The following is a 13975-nucleotide window of genomic DNA, read 5'->3' as shown; positions in this document are numbered from 1 at the left end:
CGCACCGCACCGCACTGCACCGCACCGCACCGCAGCTCCGGGCACCATGCAGAGGTCCCCCCTGGAGAAGGCGAACATCTTCTCCAAACTTTTCTTCAGGTGGGAGCCCCGGCGCGGCGGGACACGTGCGGCCCGGGGCAGCGGGCAGGGGCGGGCAGCGGCGGGGAGGGGGGCTCAGCGGGGGCTCCCCCCCCACCCCCGCGCTCGGCAGAGAAGGGGGCTGAGCGCTGGGCACCAATTAGCTCCGGAAAGGTCCGTGGGGAGAGCGGTGGGAGTCTCGCTTACTGCCGAATGAGATCTCCCTTTTGTTGTTGTTGTTGTTGTTGTTGCTGCTGGGGTTTTTAGCACCAGGAATGGGCTCTGTCCATCAGGTGTCATAAACTATTGCAGGACCCAGACAGATGAATTTATGGCATAATTTGAGTTTGAGCAACCTTTGGTAAATTGCTCAACTAGTTAATCTGTTATTTCACTGTAAACTGTAAGAACACAGCAGGGTGGGGGAGAGCAGAGGGGAGACGCTCTCAGAGCAAGGAGTCCTTCTGTTTGGCTTTTTGGGTGTTTAGCATTTGCTCGGTGTGCAAGTGTAATATAAGATCTTACTGGAAACAGTTCCTTGTAAGCCTTGAAAGTGTTCTTTTACAGGCAAAGTCCCTGGCGCCTTTTCTTTCTCACAACTTCAGAAAAAAAGAGAAGAAGCAGCCCATACCAACGCCTGGGCACAATGTACTTTATAAGACAATATAGAAGCCTAAACATGTTTTACGTGACATCGTTAGAAATGACACTGCCAACTGGAAAGAGCAAAAAATCTTTCTGGCTTTGGCCCACGCGCCGCAGGTTTCGCCAGGGTGCTGGTTCCCCCTTTTGTTACTTGAGGGTCTTTTGCACAGCAGGGAGGGGAGGGAGGAAATCTTGTGTAAGACACAAACATGGTGGCCAAAATGGGAACACATGATGTAAAACCATAACATTGGCATGAGGTCTCTGCCTGAGCAGCTGAGGGCTTTTAGCTCACTTTTTAATCATTTTGGGATAGCTTTCTTTTTCAGCAGGTTGGCCTGGACCTTTTTTAAAAATTTCTTAAGGGAAGCTGGTCTGTATGAATCACTCTGCCTGCTTCCCCCACTTTGGCTCATTGTGGCTCATTGTAGCCAAATGTGATAGAGGGGAAGGATCCCAAATGCAACCTGTTTCTAAAGTTTTACAAACATCCAGGTAAAGGTGAGGATCCTAGAGGTGTCCTCCAGTGGTGCTGCAGTGGGGAAGTACTTGCTCTCAAATGGTGTTTGAGCCAGGGAGGGCGGATGATGGGAGTGTAAGCCTTTACAAATTCTCCATAGAAGAAGCTTCAGTCAGTGTTCCTGTCAAGTATAAGATACAAATCTGTAAGAAATAAGGCTGCATATTAACTTCAATGCTCAAGGAGCCACTTGTTCTATTTAATTTTATTTATTTGGAAATCTCCTATCAGAGTAGTGCTCTCGTAGTACCTGAGTGGTGCACTGAAGGTGTCAAGAAAAAAACCCCAGTAAGATAAAGCAAATATACTTATGATTTCTACCTTAGTTAAAGTTCCTGTGACTGAAACCAGATGCAGTTCATGCTCATTAAGTCCATAATTAACCTGACCTGGTCTTTTAAAATCATAGTCTTTAAATCAATTAAATGACATTTCAATCATGGGTATCATGCATGATGCATTATATTGTACCACCTATCTGCAACTGAAGTGATAATAATCAAGTATATCAAGTTAGAGAAACGTTTATGATGACCGTTGACTAGACAAGAGAAATTTCTTTACAAAATTTGATAGTAACATTGTTTCATAGAAAATTCAGGCTCTTAAAGTAAACATTCAGTTCACTGGGTAAGAACAGCCAAAACTGTATGTGTACATCTGTAAAGTATCTAATATGGTTCTAATACCTTCGGAATGATGTTTCTGTGAATGACAAAGTCTCTGCTTACTTGCATTTTACCACATACACTGTGAATGTCTTTGTTTCTTCACAAATATGATATGAAATAATTGAAAAGGTCACAAAAGTGAAACCACAAGATAAGAAAATGCATTACATCCAAACTGGCAGCAAGGATGTCTTTCTCTTAAAGAAAAAAATCAGTGCCTGATTTATTATGAAATCCAAAAGAGAAGTGCAAACTAAGCCAGCTTTTGTGCCCTGACTTCTCAGGGGTTCAGTCCATCAGACCTGCTCTAGTTGCTTCCTTCTTTCCAAACCAGAGAAAAAGTAAGCTGTTGCCTTTTTATACAGCTGTCCAGAGATTCCAAGAACAATTTAGCATGTAGGGGATAAATGTTGGATTCCTTCTTCTGCCGTGTGTGTGCTGGGAGGGGTAGGGAAAGGAATTCAATTCTACACCTCCCCTCTTCTAGGAAGTAGGACCAGTGTTACCAGTGTATGGTAGTGAAGGTGTTTTAGTTCTCTATCTCTGACTCAGCTACTCTTTTTAAGCATAAGAGCAAGAGTGACTCTGTAGTCTATCAGGTAAGAAACTTGTTTGCAAGTCCTGATTTCTGTTCTGAGGGCACTTTTTATGAAGTCTGTTAATAGCCTTTAGGGTGGATACCAGAATCCAGGACTTAAGCTTTGGAAGTACCTAGCCCATGAGCTGCAGTCATAGTTATTCTCTCACTTTTTCTAGCTTAATTCAGTCATAATTGCAAGTTTGAGAGTGCCTTGACCAAGATAGTTTCTGGTTTGAAAAGGCATTCTCATGAGAATTAGCTTGAATCCCTTCAAGAAAGGAACTAAAGGCAGACCTGCCCTAGGTAGTCCCTGTTCTCTCCTTGGATTATGTATTTTAGGGTTTAATACCAAGAGGCTACTTATGATTTTGATTCCTGAACAGAGAAGGATTTATGTGCCTATTTTTCTCTATGGTGAAGTCTGGGATTTAGTGTGTACATTTGTACTCAAAACTTCCCCTAAAACTGTCTTGAGTTCCTAAAAATCCCAGGTATTGCATAGGAAGCTTAAAGACCTAATTCATGTCAATAAATTTCACTCTGGAGGGCAGGTGTCTGGAAATTGGCATATCCAACATATATTTGGAGCATCCACTATCAATACGTAGCTGTAGCATCTTGCTCATCTTTCCTCTCTGAGAAGGGAGCCTCTGTGTACTTTAGCAGCTATGAGCAGGTGGATTGAATTGCACAGTGTGATGGCTCAGTTGCTGGGACAGCTGGCTTAGACACTTATACATGGCAAATTTCTTATAATATATTCTTAAGTCCCTTTATGGGTCTAGTCTTGAGGACCTGCCTTTCACTGATCCCAGGTAATCATAAATCCTGGCTGTTAGTGATAACCAAGCACAGGTGCAGCTGCAGCACAGATTATTGCCCCGTGAGGCTGCCTGGTCATTTTTTTCTATTGCCACAAGGAGTCCTTGGGTCTGCCAGCCCTTCAGACCTGTTTGAAACAGCAAGCTTTTGGTACTTCTGAAAGTCAGCCCCCCGAAGGTTCAAAGATATGCATGCAAGTTTTGGACTCCTTTTGAAAATTTGACTTCTATTAATGTTTCCAAGGTAAAATATGAAACTTGAAGTGAACTGGAGAGAGGATGCTGAGTCTCCTACTCTGAAATCGTTTCAGCCACAGGAATACCTTCTCTAATAATAAGGCTCAATTGTGTCCTTGGCTCAGCCCGATACTGCATCTTTGGTCTAATGAGCAGAAGTGCAAACCCTGCATAGCACAGTGACCTTCTCTGGCTGCTTTATACCTGTAAAGCACAGTTGCCTGTACCAAGTTGCATCTGAGTTTCTGAAATACATGTAAAGCTTCTCTTCCTCCTGCAGGAAGAAGACTTACCATCTTGATACTCAAAATTAAATGATCAAGCATTTGAAAGATTTGCAGACCTGTTTGTACCTTTTTATTCTCCTCCATGCTTATTTGATTTTGGTGACATAGAAAATAATCCATCCAAATCCTTGAATTCTTTTTTAATACTGTAGGCAATGACATAGAAAATAGTTTTATTACCTGGTATTATAGAGGCTTTTAAATGCCCTAACAGAAATTTGAAGTCTACTGTACTAAGCACTGGAAAATATTTGATAGGGATGTCTGTTTTGAAGGTCTTAAAGTCTAAGTAGATAGTACAAAGGATGGGCTAAACCCAAGTTTCCTTATTAGTTCTGTAAAGAAGAAAGTGGGGTGTACAAGGATTGTGTTTTGTCCTGGGAGCATGTGGTGGAGTCAGTGGAGACTGCCTGAGATCTCCTGTCCAGGACTTTAATTGCACAAGGGTATTTCTGGCATGGCAAAGTTATTTCAGAATATTTCTACAGCGAACAATTATCATTATCAACTCTTTCATACAAAAGAGTCCCAGTCTCTGCATATGTAATTTTTTTGAATATGCTAATTTTCAAACTGGTGAGAATAGTGTGACTTACTGCAGAAATGTTCTACGGGTTGTCATTATCTTGGTTTTGGGTTTGGTTTTTTTCTTCACCATCCCCTGCTTTGCAGGATATGTACGTAGGTATAGTGGTTATGGGGGCAGGATGGTGCCAACCTGACATCTGGGTCATAAAGTGTCACAGTATGTCTTCTAAAATAAACAAGTCAAAGGTCAAATTAAACTATAGCATATAAGAAGACTTTAGTGATACACGTTGCAAAATTTTGCAAGGTAAACTCATAGATGCAATTCAGCTGTCTTCCACGAGAGAGGAGGTATGCCTGAGTGAGATGAGCAAGAACTCACAGGCTGTGTTTACATCCACATATCACTCCCTCTCATATAAGCAAAAGGATCTGCATGAGCATTTTCAGTCAGCAAGTAGCTAAACCAAGGCTGCATTGTCATGAAGCTCCTAAAATTAGGAGAGAATAAGTAGGCTTTGAAGACGTATTTTGAAACGGCACTGTTTTTCCCTTGAAACCAGAACCCTCCTGCCTGTCAGATATGGGTAAGCATCCTTCCTTCAGGAGAGGGTAGGTGGGAGAGGGGATCGATCCTGAAAGGCAGTGCTTGGGGTGGCCTGCTGCAATACTAATGCCTTGACTCCATGGGCAAGGTTGTGCCTTAGGAGAAAATCCAAAGCGACAGCTGGGAAAGGTACTTGGTTTCAGATATATTCCCATGTTTTAACGTTGGTATTTATCTTTTCATAAACTTTTTTTTTCAACTTTTAAAATAAAGGATGTGAACCTTTATTGTATTGGAGTCAATCTGATATTTCACTTTAACTTGTTTCAACTTAACTTAGTTTAAGGTTAATCTATAAAATCTGGGATGCTTTTATTTCTTTGGAGGTAACAAATACAAAGAAAAGAAAACCAAAAAAACCCCCAGTGTTGCTTTGCTCAAAGCCCAAGGTCATTTTGGAAATCGGAAGATAAGAGACATTTTCTCATTAACTTGCAAAGGTCAGGCTGAGGAGTAGCAGCATCAAATGCCAGGATACAGAGAAGATGGCAAAGAGCAAGTAGTAAGAGAAGCAGCCCCTGATTCAAGATTCATTCCATATTACTGTAGTGGTGACTTACGTTTTGATACTTTGTATTTAAATTAAAAAAAAAAGAAAAAAAAAATCTTCCCACCCTCCACTTTCACTGTTTGAACTGCCACAGATGTGTTTACCAGTTTGTGAGGGTGTTTATACCTGATCACGTATCAGTCACTGGGGTTGGAACAAATTACAGATTTGGAAAGGACCATTGCACCCTATATGCAACTGTATGCTAATTTGTTACAAAATATATCTATAAATGCATGGCTAAGACAGTGGAATGATAAATGGGTGAAATTTGCTGTCACATTACTGACATATCTGGGAGATTTTAAAATTCAGTTCAATCATGAATAGCACAGCTCTGCTATAGTTTTGCTGATGCAAACTTTCCGCAGCTTTCTTTGGTCTTTCAAAGGACTAGCAGAAAGAAAGCTCTTCCTCTTATTCTTTCTATGGGATATATAATTGAGAAAAAGAGTGAAGGTGAAGAAACATCCTCTCCTAGCTAGTCTCACTGTAAGTACATGCTGAAACAGCCTCGCAAACCCTGTTCATAGCACATCATCACCACTATGTTATTTTGATAGCTTTGTTATAGAAATATTTGAGGCATGTATTACACTTGACTTTGGTATCTAACCCAATGACAGATTTTAATGCATTGAATGTATTCTGTCCTTGCATCTTACACAATTTAAGTATCTTTGTACCCCTAATGTGCTTTTTTTTTCTCTCAAAAATAGCTCTTGGTACTTCAGCAAACCGAAATACTTTGACTGTCTTACTAACTATAAGGAAAAAGTACTGAATTTCTGCTAAAAATCTGAATCTCAAAAAGCATTTAGAGATTAGATAATAATCTGAATAAGTGTCACTTTGCAAAAACTGGGCATAAGAAGGCGAGCCTCCCTCAAGAACTGCTGTGGAGTAATCCTAATTAAGATTTGCTATTGAAATCCTGGGGTTTCAGCAGAACATTGATTATTCTTAAAATGGTGCTGCTCACAGCTAGTGGCAGAGTTGATGATATTGCAGCTAAATATTTTCCATGTCAGACAACACCTCACGGGGAAAGATTGTTTATTAGTGAAGAAATTTAAATCTTAATATTTGTGATCTGGGGGAAAAGAAAAAGAAAAAAAAAACCCAGAAATTATTGGGGTCTGCATTTACCTTCTGTTGTTGAAGCTGTGCAGTAATTACGTGTAAATATTAAGCTCAGAGTGTAGCATTTGTTTTGTTTTTAAAGGGGAAAATGCTAAAGGTTTAATATAGTTTTCAGAATATATAACATGCTATTTCAGCAGGTTACCATTTGAAACAAAATAACTGCAACGCTACTCTGTTGAGGGTAACCAAGGTGCAGGAATTAGGCTGTGGTGCCCGGCAGTTGTGCTCCGTGGGCGCACTGACTTGTCCCGTCTGTTAGCAAGGATCATGCACAGCTAGGGTCACCCTTTACGGCTGCGTTGCAGGATGCTCGGAGAAGAGGGCTGGTGCTGCAGACACTCTTCTGGAGAAACAGTTTTGAGTGTAGTAGAGCTGCCACCTCCGATATAAAGTAAGCAAAAATTTACAATTAGTGATGGATGTCTTTTGGGAGAGCATGGGAGTGCAGAGTCTCTGACAGAGTCCGGTCTGCTTTGACCCTTTGGGAATGTCTGAGATCTACGTAGTACCTCAGTCTTTTCTTGCAGTCAGTAAGAATTCGTGGCTCTACAAACACCTTGAAAACTTAGGCTCCAAAGCATCATAATCATGGCTTGATTATGTTCCCTGCCCTACCCCCCCAACTGTTAAAAGAAGGGATAAGTTAAAGCCAGAGGAACTTTTCTTGCGCTGTCTCCATGAAGATTTAGGTCCAGTTAGGAGCTGCAGGCAATATGCCTAACTATATTGCGCACAGGTATCAATGCCTTGTAAGAGAAGGAAGTGAAGCCATGGTCACCTTTGCGTTGCTCAGTAGATATTGCTGTTTTGTGCGCAGGACACCTATTGAAATGGTACCAGCCTGATCAGGGACACTTGCAGGAGAGCTGCTAAGCTTTGCGGGCCTCAGAGAGCCCAGCCCTGCTGCTCTGTCACTGTCCCAGCGCCTGATGCTTCTTGACCTGAAGGGCCTGATAGAGCTGAGGAATCCCTGTGCCCTGGAGGAAGATCTGGGCAGTTGGCTTAGCAACACGGAGGCTCCTTCTGTCTTCAGTGACACGCAAAGCAGCCTTAAGGGAGAGTCAAATCCTATTGACAAGTTAACAGTCTGTGTTAATACTCTCTGGAAAGCCCAAGACATCTGTCCTATTGGTATAATTTGCTTGAGTGGGATGAGACTGAACATGCTGGAGAAAGAAATAGCTGTAGTAAGAAATCTCTTACATATTGCTGAAGTGAATGACAAAGAAATGGTCATTAGAAATCTACCAAAAGGGAACTTAAAACAGTATGTTATGTATATGATATTTACATATCAGGCTTGTAAGGTTTTTTTTTTTTTTGCTACAGGCTATCAATAATAGAGGTGGAACTTGTTTTGATTCTTTTCTTCTTTCCTACTGTACACCCTTGAAACTTGTCCCCTGCTGGGTTTCATGTGTGTGTACCCATAATAACATTCCTAGTTAGTGGCAAAACTCTGACAGCGCTACAGGTTTCTCTGTGAAAGAGTTCATTAAATGCCAGCCAGTAATCCGGTGGCATTTGCTAACATAATGCTGTAAAGCCAGTCTGTTTCCCTTCCTTCTTGCTCTCTTCCTTTCAAAATAAATTTCTCATTCTCAGCAACCACAAGAAGAAGAAACTCTGAATTAATGCTGGCAAATCATTTCTGTTAAGTAAAAAAATAGAAGAGCCGTATTCATTGACAAACACTGACTGAACGGCATTACCTGGTGATAAAGAAACATTCATAACTACAGATTATATTGCCAGTTAAAATAAATTTATAGCCATTTTGCATTTCAAAACTTTGCAAAGAATCCAGAGCATAATGATAAACTGGATGCTATTGGAATCTGGCAAAAAGTTGTTTTAAGGAAATATTTATGTATTCTAGGTCTAGCATATTCCTTTTGATGAAATATATACTGTCTCCCACAGTTCTTGACAGCACAACCCAAGCAGCTGTTGAAAATCTACCTTGAGACAAACAGCATGTGACAGGCCAACTCCTCCCACGATTACCACTCCAACCCGAAGCCACTTGGCACAGATCGCAAATTGGCCAGATCTAGTTAGGGTGGGACTTCCGAGCAAGGCCAGGGCAGCTGGGAGATGAACATCTCTGTGCAAGCCCTGCCAGCAGCCTGCGGTAGGAACCTGGCTGCAGGCAAGGAGGTCCCTGGGGGAAGGTGTCAGCACTGCTCCTTTAGCTGGCTGGAGGAGTTCATCCACCATAGTTGCAGCTACCCTGATGAGCAGAGAGACGAGGACAAGGACTAAGGATAAGTCTGTATCAAACTTGTTGACTTGGGAGAGGAGGGTGGTTTAGGGACCACATAATTTAGGTGACATTGGTAAGTGCACCCGATTAAGCAGCGAGTAGGACAAGAGACATTTCTAGGAGTACTGTAGATCTGCGAAGCATGCTGCTTTTCCCAAATGATAAAGTAGCCACTCTGCTTGCTTTCTAAATGCAGTCGTGTTTTGTTACTTCAGGGAGTGGCAAAATGCCAGGGTAGGTGCTAATCAAAAGTACAAACAAAATCAAATGTGTGGAGGGAAACAGTGCAATGAAAAATGTTTTCCCAAAACATACAAAGTCTGAAACTGTAAAGCATTTCTCTTGTCAAGACGAGTTGGGAATTGCTTATTGTAGTCTCAAAGCATTATTAAGGGGCTCAGCAAGGTTATTACTTAGCTACGGAGCTGGGAATTAAAGAGGTTGCTTAGGAAGTACTGTTACTTACTTGCATTAGCAGCAGTAGTGGTTTAGTGTCCCATAACTTGTATTCATTTTATCATTGCCAAAATATCTGCATATACAGAACTTAAGGTGAAGCCAGTACATGAGAGTCTCTGTTCCCAAAGGACAAGGATTAGCTATTTCTCCACAAGATGTGCAGAAAGCCAATAGTGACTGGTCCTTTCTGCCATCAGGACCTGGCAAAATACAAATCAATACCTGATTTATCATTTGTGGTGGCCATGAAAAGCTTTCACATAACAGTATTATTCTAAATATAAAAGTTTTCTTCTAATCCATCTTATTACATCCCTGAAAACATTGGCCCCTATTTCCAGTAGTAGTAAAGTTTATGGATGTTTTATCAGTGATGGTCCAAAGTGGACTCTCCTAGCTGCCTTGCTGTCACATACCACAAATTGTGTGTTATTTCTCAGCTACAGTGGTATCGAAGACTGAGCTAAAACCCATGTTATTTGCCTGAAACCATAGTATGATTGCAGAAATGAAGGATAATCTTCTAATTTCTTAGAACACATTCTCTTTACAGTGGGTGTGATGTAACTGTTCACTTGGGAAATATCTTTGTGCTTTACTGAATTATGGGGATGAAAGACTGGTGTCTCATATGATTCATAATTTCGTTAAAGTAAATGTTAGAGTGTGCATGTGTGTGCACACAGTTGCACACAAATAGGCTTTGACTGTTGTGCTAAGGTCTTTTTGCACTCATGTAGTGTCTAATGTTCATTTACCTTTGTATCAACCTCTTTGCACCATCAGAGGCTGCAATTGAGAATGCGGGTTACTTTGTGTGTATGATACATGTTCTTACAGGCATACAGGTAAGCATCTCCAATAAGCTATTTGTATTTTCTAAGTGACTGTGGGAAACATTATTGCATTACTTTTGCAATTCTGTTAACTGTTTTCTATAAAGACAATTTAAAAGAAAAAATTCTGAAGTGATTGAGGTTTTGCAGATCATAACTTTTATCATAATCATGAATCGTGGGGTTTTTTTTACCAACTGTGTTTACATATGGAAGCATGACGGCAATCAACCACAAGCTACTTCTTTCACAGGCAGTTCATTTTTTTAAGGAAATATTTTTTAATAATGGCAGTAAAGCAGAAACTTGGGTAGTTTCAAAATACACCATTAGTTCTTATGGTTGCTTGTTTATGTTTTGTTTTAGTCCTGTGCTTTCAAAAAGATTTTCGAAGAGAACCTGCTGCAAAAGTTTGTACAAGTTGGCACTTGGGGATTCATAGGCCTTTCAGGAGCTGAATTGTTCGATAAAATTAGTAACAGCTTATAAAGATTTTCTCTACAGAGTAACCATTCTAGAGTTTTTTCCTGCTTTGATTTAATTCAGCGTGCCCTTTAAATTGGTATTAAATTTTTAAATATGACATTTGAAAAAAGAAATGCAAAATGTTTACATATGATGGATGCAATGAAGATCGTATGAGGAGTCCTGTGAAAGATCTCGTGTGTTGTTAAGTGCATACTGCAATGTAAGCTGTCAAAAGAACACTCAAACTATATTAAGATTTTCTGTCTTATAGGAATGAAATTTATACATCCAATTTACTATAGTTCTGATTTATTATTCATTTATATGGACATAGCACATATTTGGAAATACAGTACAAAGGTCTCGATCCCCTGTTCATTTGTCTGCCACTGACTGAATAGGAAGTTTGGGGCATGATCCCACCCCAAAACTGATAAAATGCCACAGTTATTCTTTTAATGTTATGTTTGTCAATATAGTTCAGTAAATATAATGCAAAGCTGCACAATATTATGTCATTGTATGTGTGTGTATGTGTGTGTGTGTGCACATAGACATGCTTGGGTGCTGTGCACAAAATATTCAGGGTGAGACAATGCAACTTCAGAATTAACTTCAGAAACTAGTGATTTTTTAATTTTTTTTTTTTTTCTGCTTAGATGGACAAAACCAATTTTAAAAAAGGGTTACAGACGACGGTTGGAGCTGTCAGATATTTATCAAATCCCTTCTGCAGACTCTGCTGATAATCTTTCTGAAAAACTAGAAAGGTATGAAAGATTCATGAAATAATTTTGTTTCAGGAATCACACTGCAATTTTCATTAAAAAGCTGTTGGATAAAATGTTTCAATAGCATTGGGTGCAGGCTGGTTACACCCATTGACTGGTTCAAGCATGTCCTCATTCAGCACATGGTTGTCCTTTGGAGCTGACTGGGATCCCTGGTGCAGATGTATCACCTTGATGCTCTAAATTACTATATTCAGGTTCCTATGACATCTGTCAGTTGACTAGCGAGGCTAGACTCACAGTTGCAATGTTAGTTCCCTATTCTGCTGTTCTTTCTTCCCAAAATATCCGTTTAAAACCTTGTTTTATTTTTTCTTCATCTAAATTACATTCTTAATTTCCTTTGATACCACTGTTGAAAGACTAGTTGCTTCTGCAGAATTCATACCCTGACTTTCCTCATTTAGGCTTCCTCTCTTCTCTACCCTATTTCAGTGGGTCCTAATTTGGAAACTGTGCTACACTTGGGACTAACTCTTAGAAATAAAAGTGCCTAAATCTGGTCCCTCTCCCCCAGCCTCCAGTGTAGCTTTCCCTGGTGTGCAGGGGCAGCTCACGTCTGCACTGTTGTGCCAATCCAATTAAACTTAATTGCAGTGTGACATACGTACTCAAAACTGGTGGAAAGTATTGAGGACATCGGTATGCTTAATGCATTTTGATATTTTATAAATGGAATATTCTGGTTATTTAATATTCTGTTGAAAAATGGTGAAAAGAATTAGCTGAGGAAATTCTTAGGAGTGCTTTAATCTGTGAATAAAATTTTCACTAAATGTATGCTTTCTGTATATAGCACTGCTTCTGATCAGCAATTTATTATGGAGTAGAAAATTATTGTCCCAGCAACATAGGTTAAAAATAATGCTGTGCAGTAGAGAAGTCACATTTTTGATACTTTGTTGGTGTTTTATTTTTTGCAGGCTGGAAGAGCTCCAAAATGTTTATTTGCCTATTATTTGTGCTTTGGTCTTAAGTACAGCAGGTTTCTTTAAAACATACAATGTGACCTTTTCATGAATTAATTCCCTGCGGGGTGATGTATGGCTGAGTATTTAAAACTGCCAAATATGTGACTGAACTAGGTTTGAACTTTTATTGATCTGTCAAGTCAAGTCTTTGGGGTCTTTGCAAAGCTTTCTTTCATTAGTCACCTTAGCTAAATCTCCTTGGATATACTTGAGTGAATTGAAGTATGTCAGAGCCATAGACCCATGTATTTGCTCACACAACTTAATGGTCTTGGTTTTTGGTTCCTTTTCAGAGAGTGGGACAGAGAGCTGGCAACTTCAAAGAAAAAACCCAAACTTATCAATGCTCTTCGACGATGCTTTTTCTGGAAATTTATGTTCTATGGAATAATGTTATATTTAGGGGTAAGATTTGTTTTTCTCCTCAGCAAACTTTTAGTGTTCCATAAATAGATCCAAGTCTTAGGGATTGCTAAATAAATACAGAATCCTGTGAATAGCTATAGATTTTGCTATGTGTATTGCTTATAAAGATGATAAATACAGAGAGTTACTCAGGGACCTTCATTAAAAAAAAAGTATTTTCTGATAATGTCTTAATATCTTTAAAACATACATATTAATAATTTCAAAATGTAAGTAGTGCCAGGTGCTGGCATATGCTTTTCCAATTACAGGTAGAGCATCTGAATTTTTGTATTGCTGCTGAACTAAAGTAATTATTTTCTCATGCTACGGTTTTTAAGATGTTTCTTCTACCCTTACTTTAAAATAAATGACAGTGCAATTTTGCATGATTTGGTCAATTTTGTCAAAGTGATATCAGCCAGCTTCATCGTTAAATGCTTTATTCAGGTTTATATGCCGTAAGCAAATTGCCTTTGTTAGTGGTAAAAATTCTGCATAAATAACCATGTAAATATGCTTGGATCTTGATTCTGTTAGTGCTCCAAAGTGTATGATCAGGAACTTGATGTGAAAGTCTGAACTGATTATCCCCTTTCCAACATGTTAGGATTACCCTGACTTACCAAATGCCACCTGTTTGACAGTCCCATCACTGGGGTTAGGAGCTGTGAAAATAGTTTATTATTAACGGTGTCTCATTAGGTGTGTTGGATAGCCAGACTGTAAATCTGAAAATTACTGTTAACCAATATGCACATTAAATATTCATGTTATTTTCAAGTTTCTGCAATTTAGTAGTAAAAGCGAGATATTACACTCCATGCTCCTCTGTTCAAAATGCTGTGGTATCAGAAACTGCAGCTATAATAGCCCAAGTGGCCCGAAGTGGTCAGATAGTCAGTGTTTTCAGATGTGAGACAGATCTCTAAGCCAGATTTTTATTTTTCTGAAGGTTGATACAGAAAGGAACTAATTCCACTGGCATTAGTGTTGAATATGATCTAGTTTAGCTGTACTTTCAAGATCATGGATTGGGCAGAAGAAGAGTGTAAGGGTAATTTATGGAAAATAGCCTACAAATGTCTCTGAAGCTCACGTTGCTTGCT

The 13975-nt window shown here is 39.7% G+C and overlaps 1 protein-coding gene across 1 annotated transcript in view; it reads left to right on the top strand.

Annotated features, from left to right (window-relative positions):
* The first annotated feature begins 46 nt into the window (after positions 1 to 46).
* Positions 47 to 13975, top strand: part of CFTR (cystic fibrosis transmembrane conductance regulator (ATP-binding cassette sub-family C, member 7)) — an 89025-nt gene continuing 75096 nt past the window's right edge. The window contains exons 1-3 of the mRNA XM_010573988.1: positions 47 to 99; positions 11359 to 11469; positions 12755 to 12866. Of these exons, the coding sequence (XP_010572290.1) occupies positions 47 to 99; positions 11359 to 11469; positions 12755 to 12866 (276 nt within the window). The remainder of the gene's footprint in view (positions 100 to 11358; positions 11470 to 12754; positions 12867 to 13975) is intronic.

The sequence above is a fragment of the Haliaeetus leucocephalus genome, unplaced genomic scaffold (genome assembly GCF_000737465.1).
Source record: "Haliaeetus leucocephalus isolate CR32 unplaced genomic scaffold, Haliaeetus_leucocephalus-4.0 Scaffold406, whole genome shotgun sequence".
In the NCBI taxonomy this organism is placed as follows: domain Eukaryota; kingdom Metazoa; phylum Chordata; class Aves; order Accipitriformes; family Accipitridae; genus Haliaeetus; species Haliaeetus leucocephalus.
This window is presented reverse-complemented; position numbering and strand designations above follow the sequence as displayed.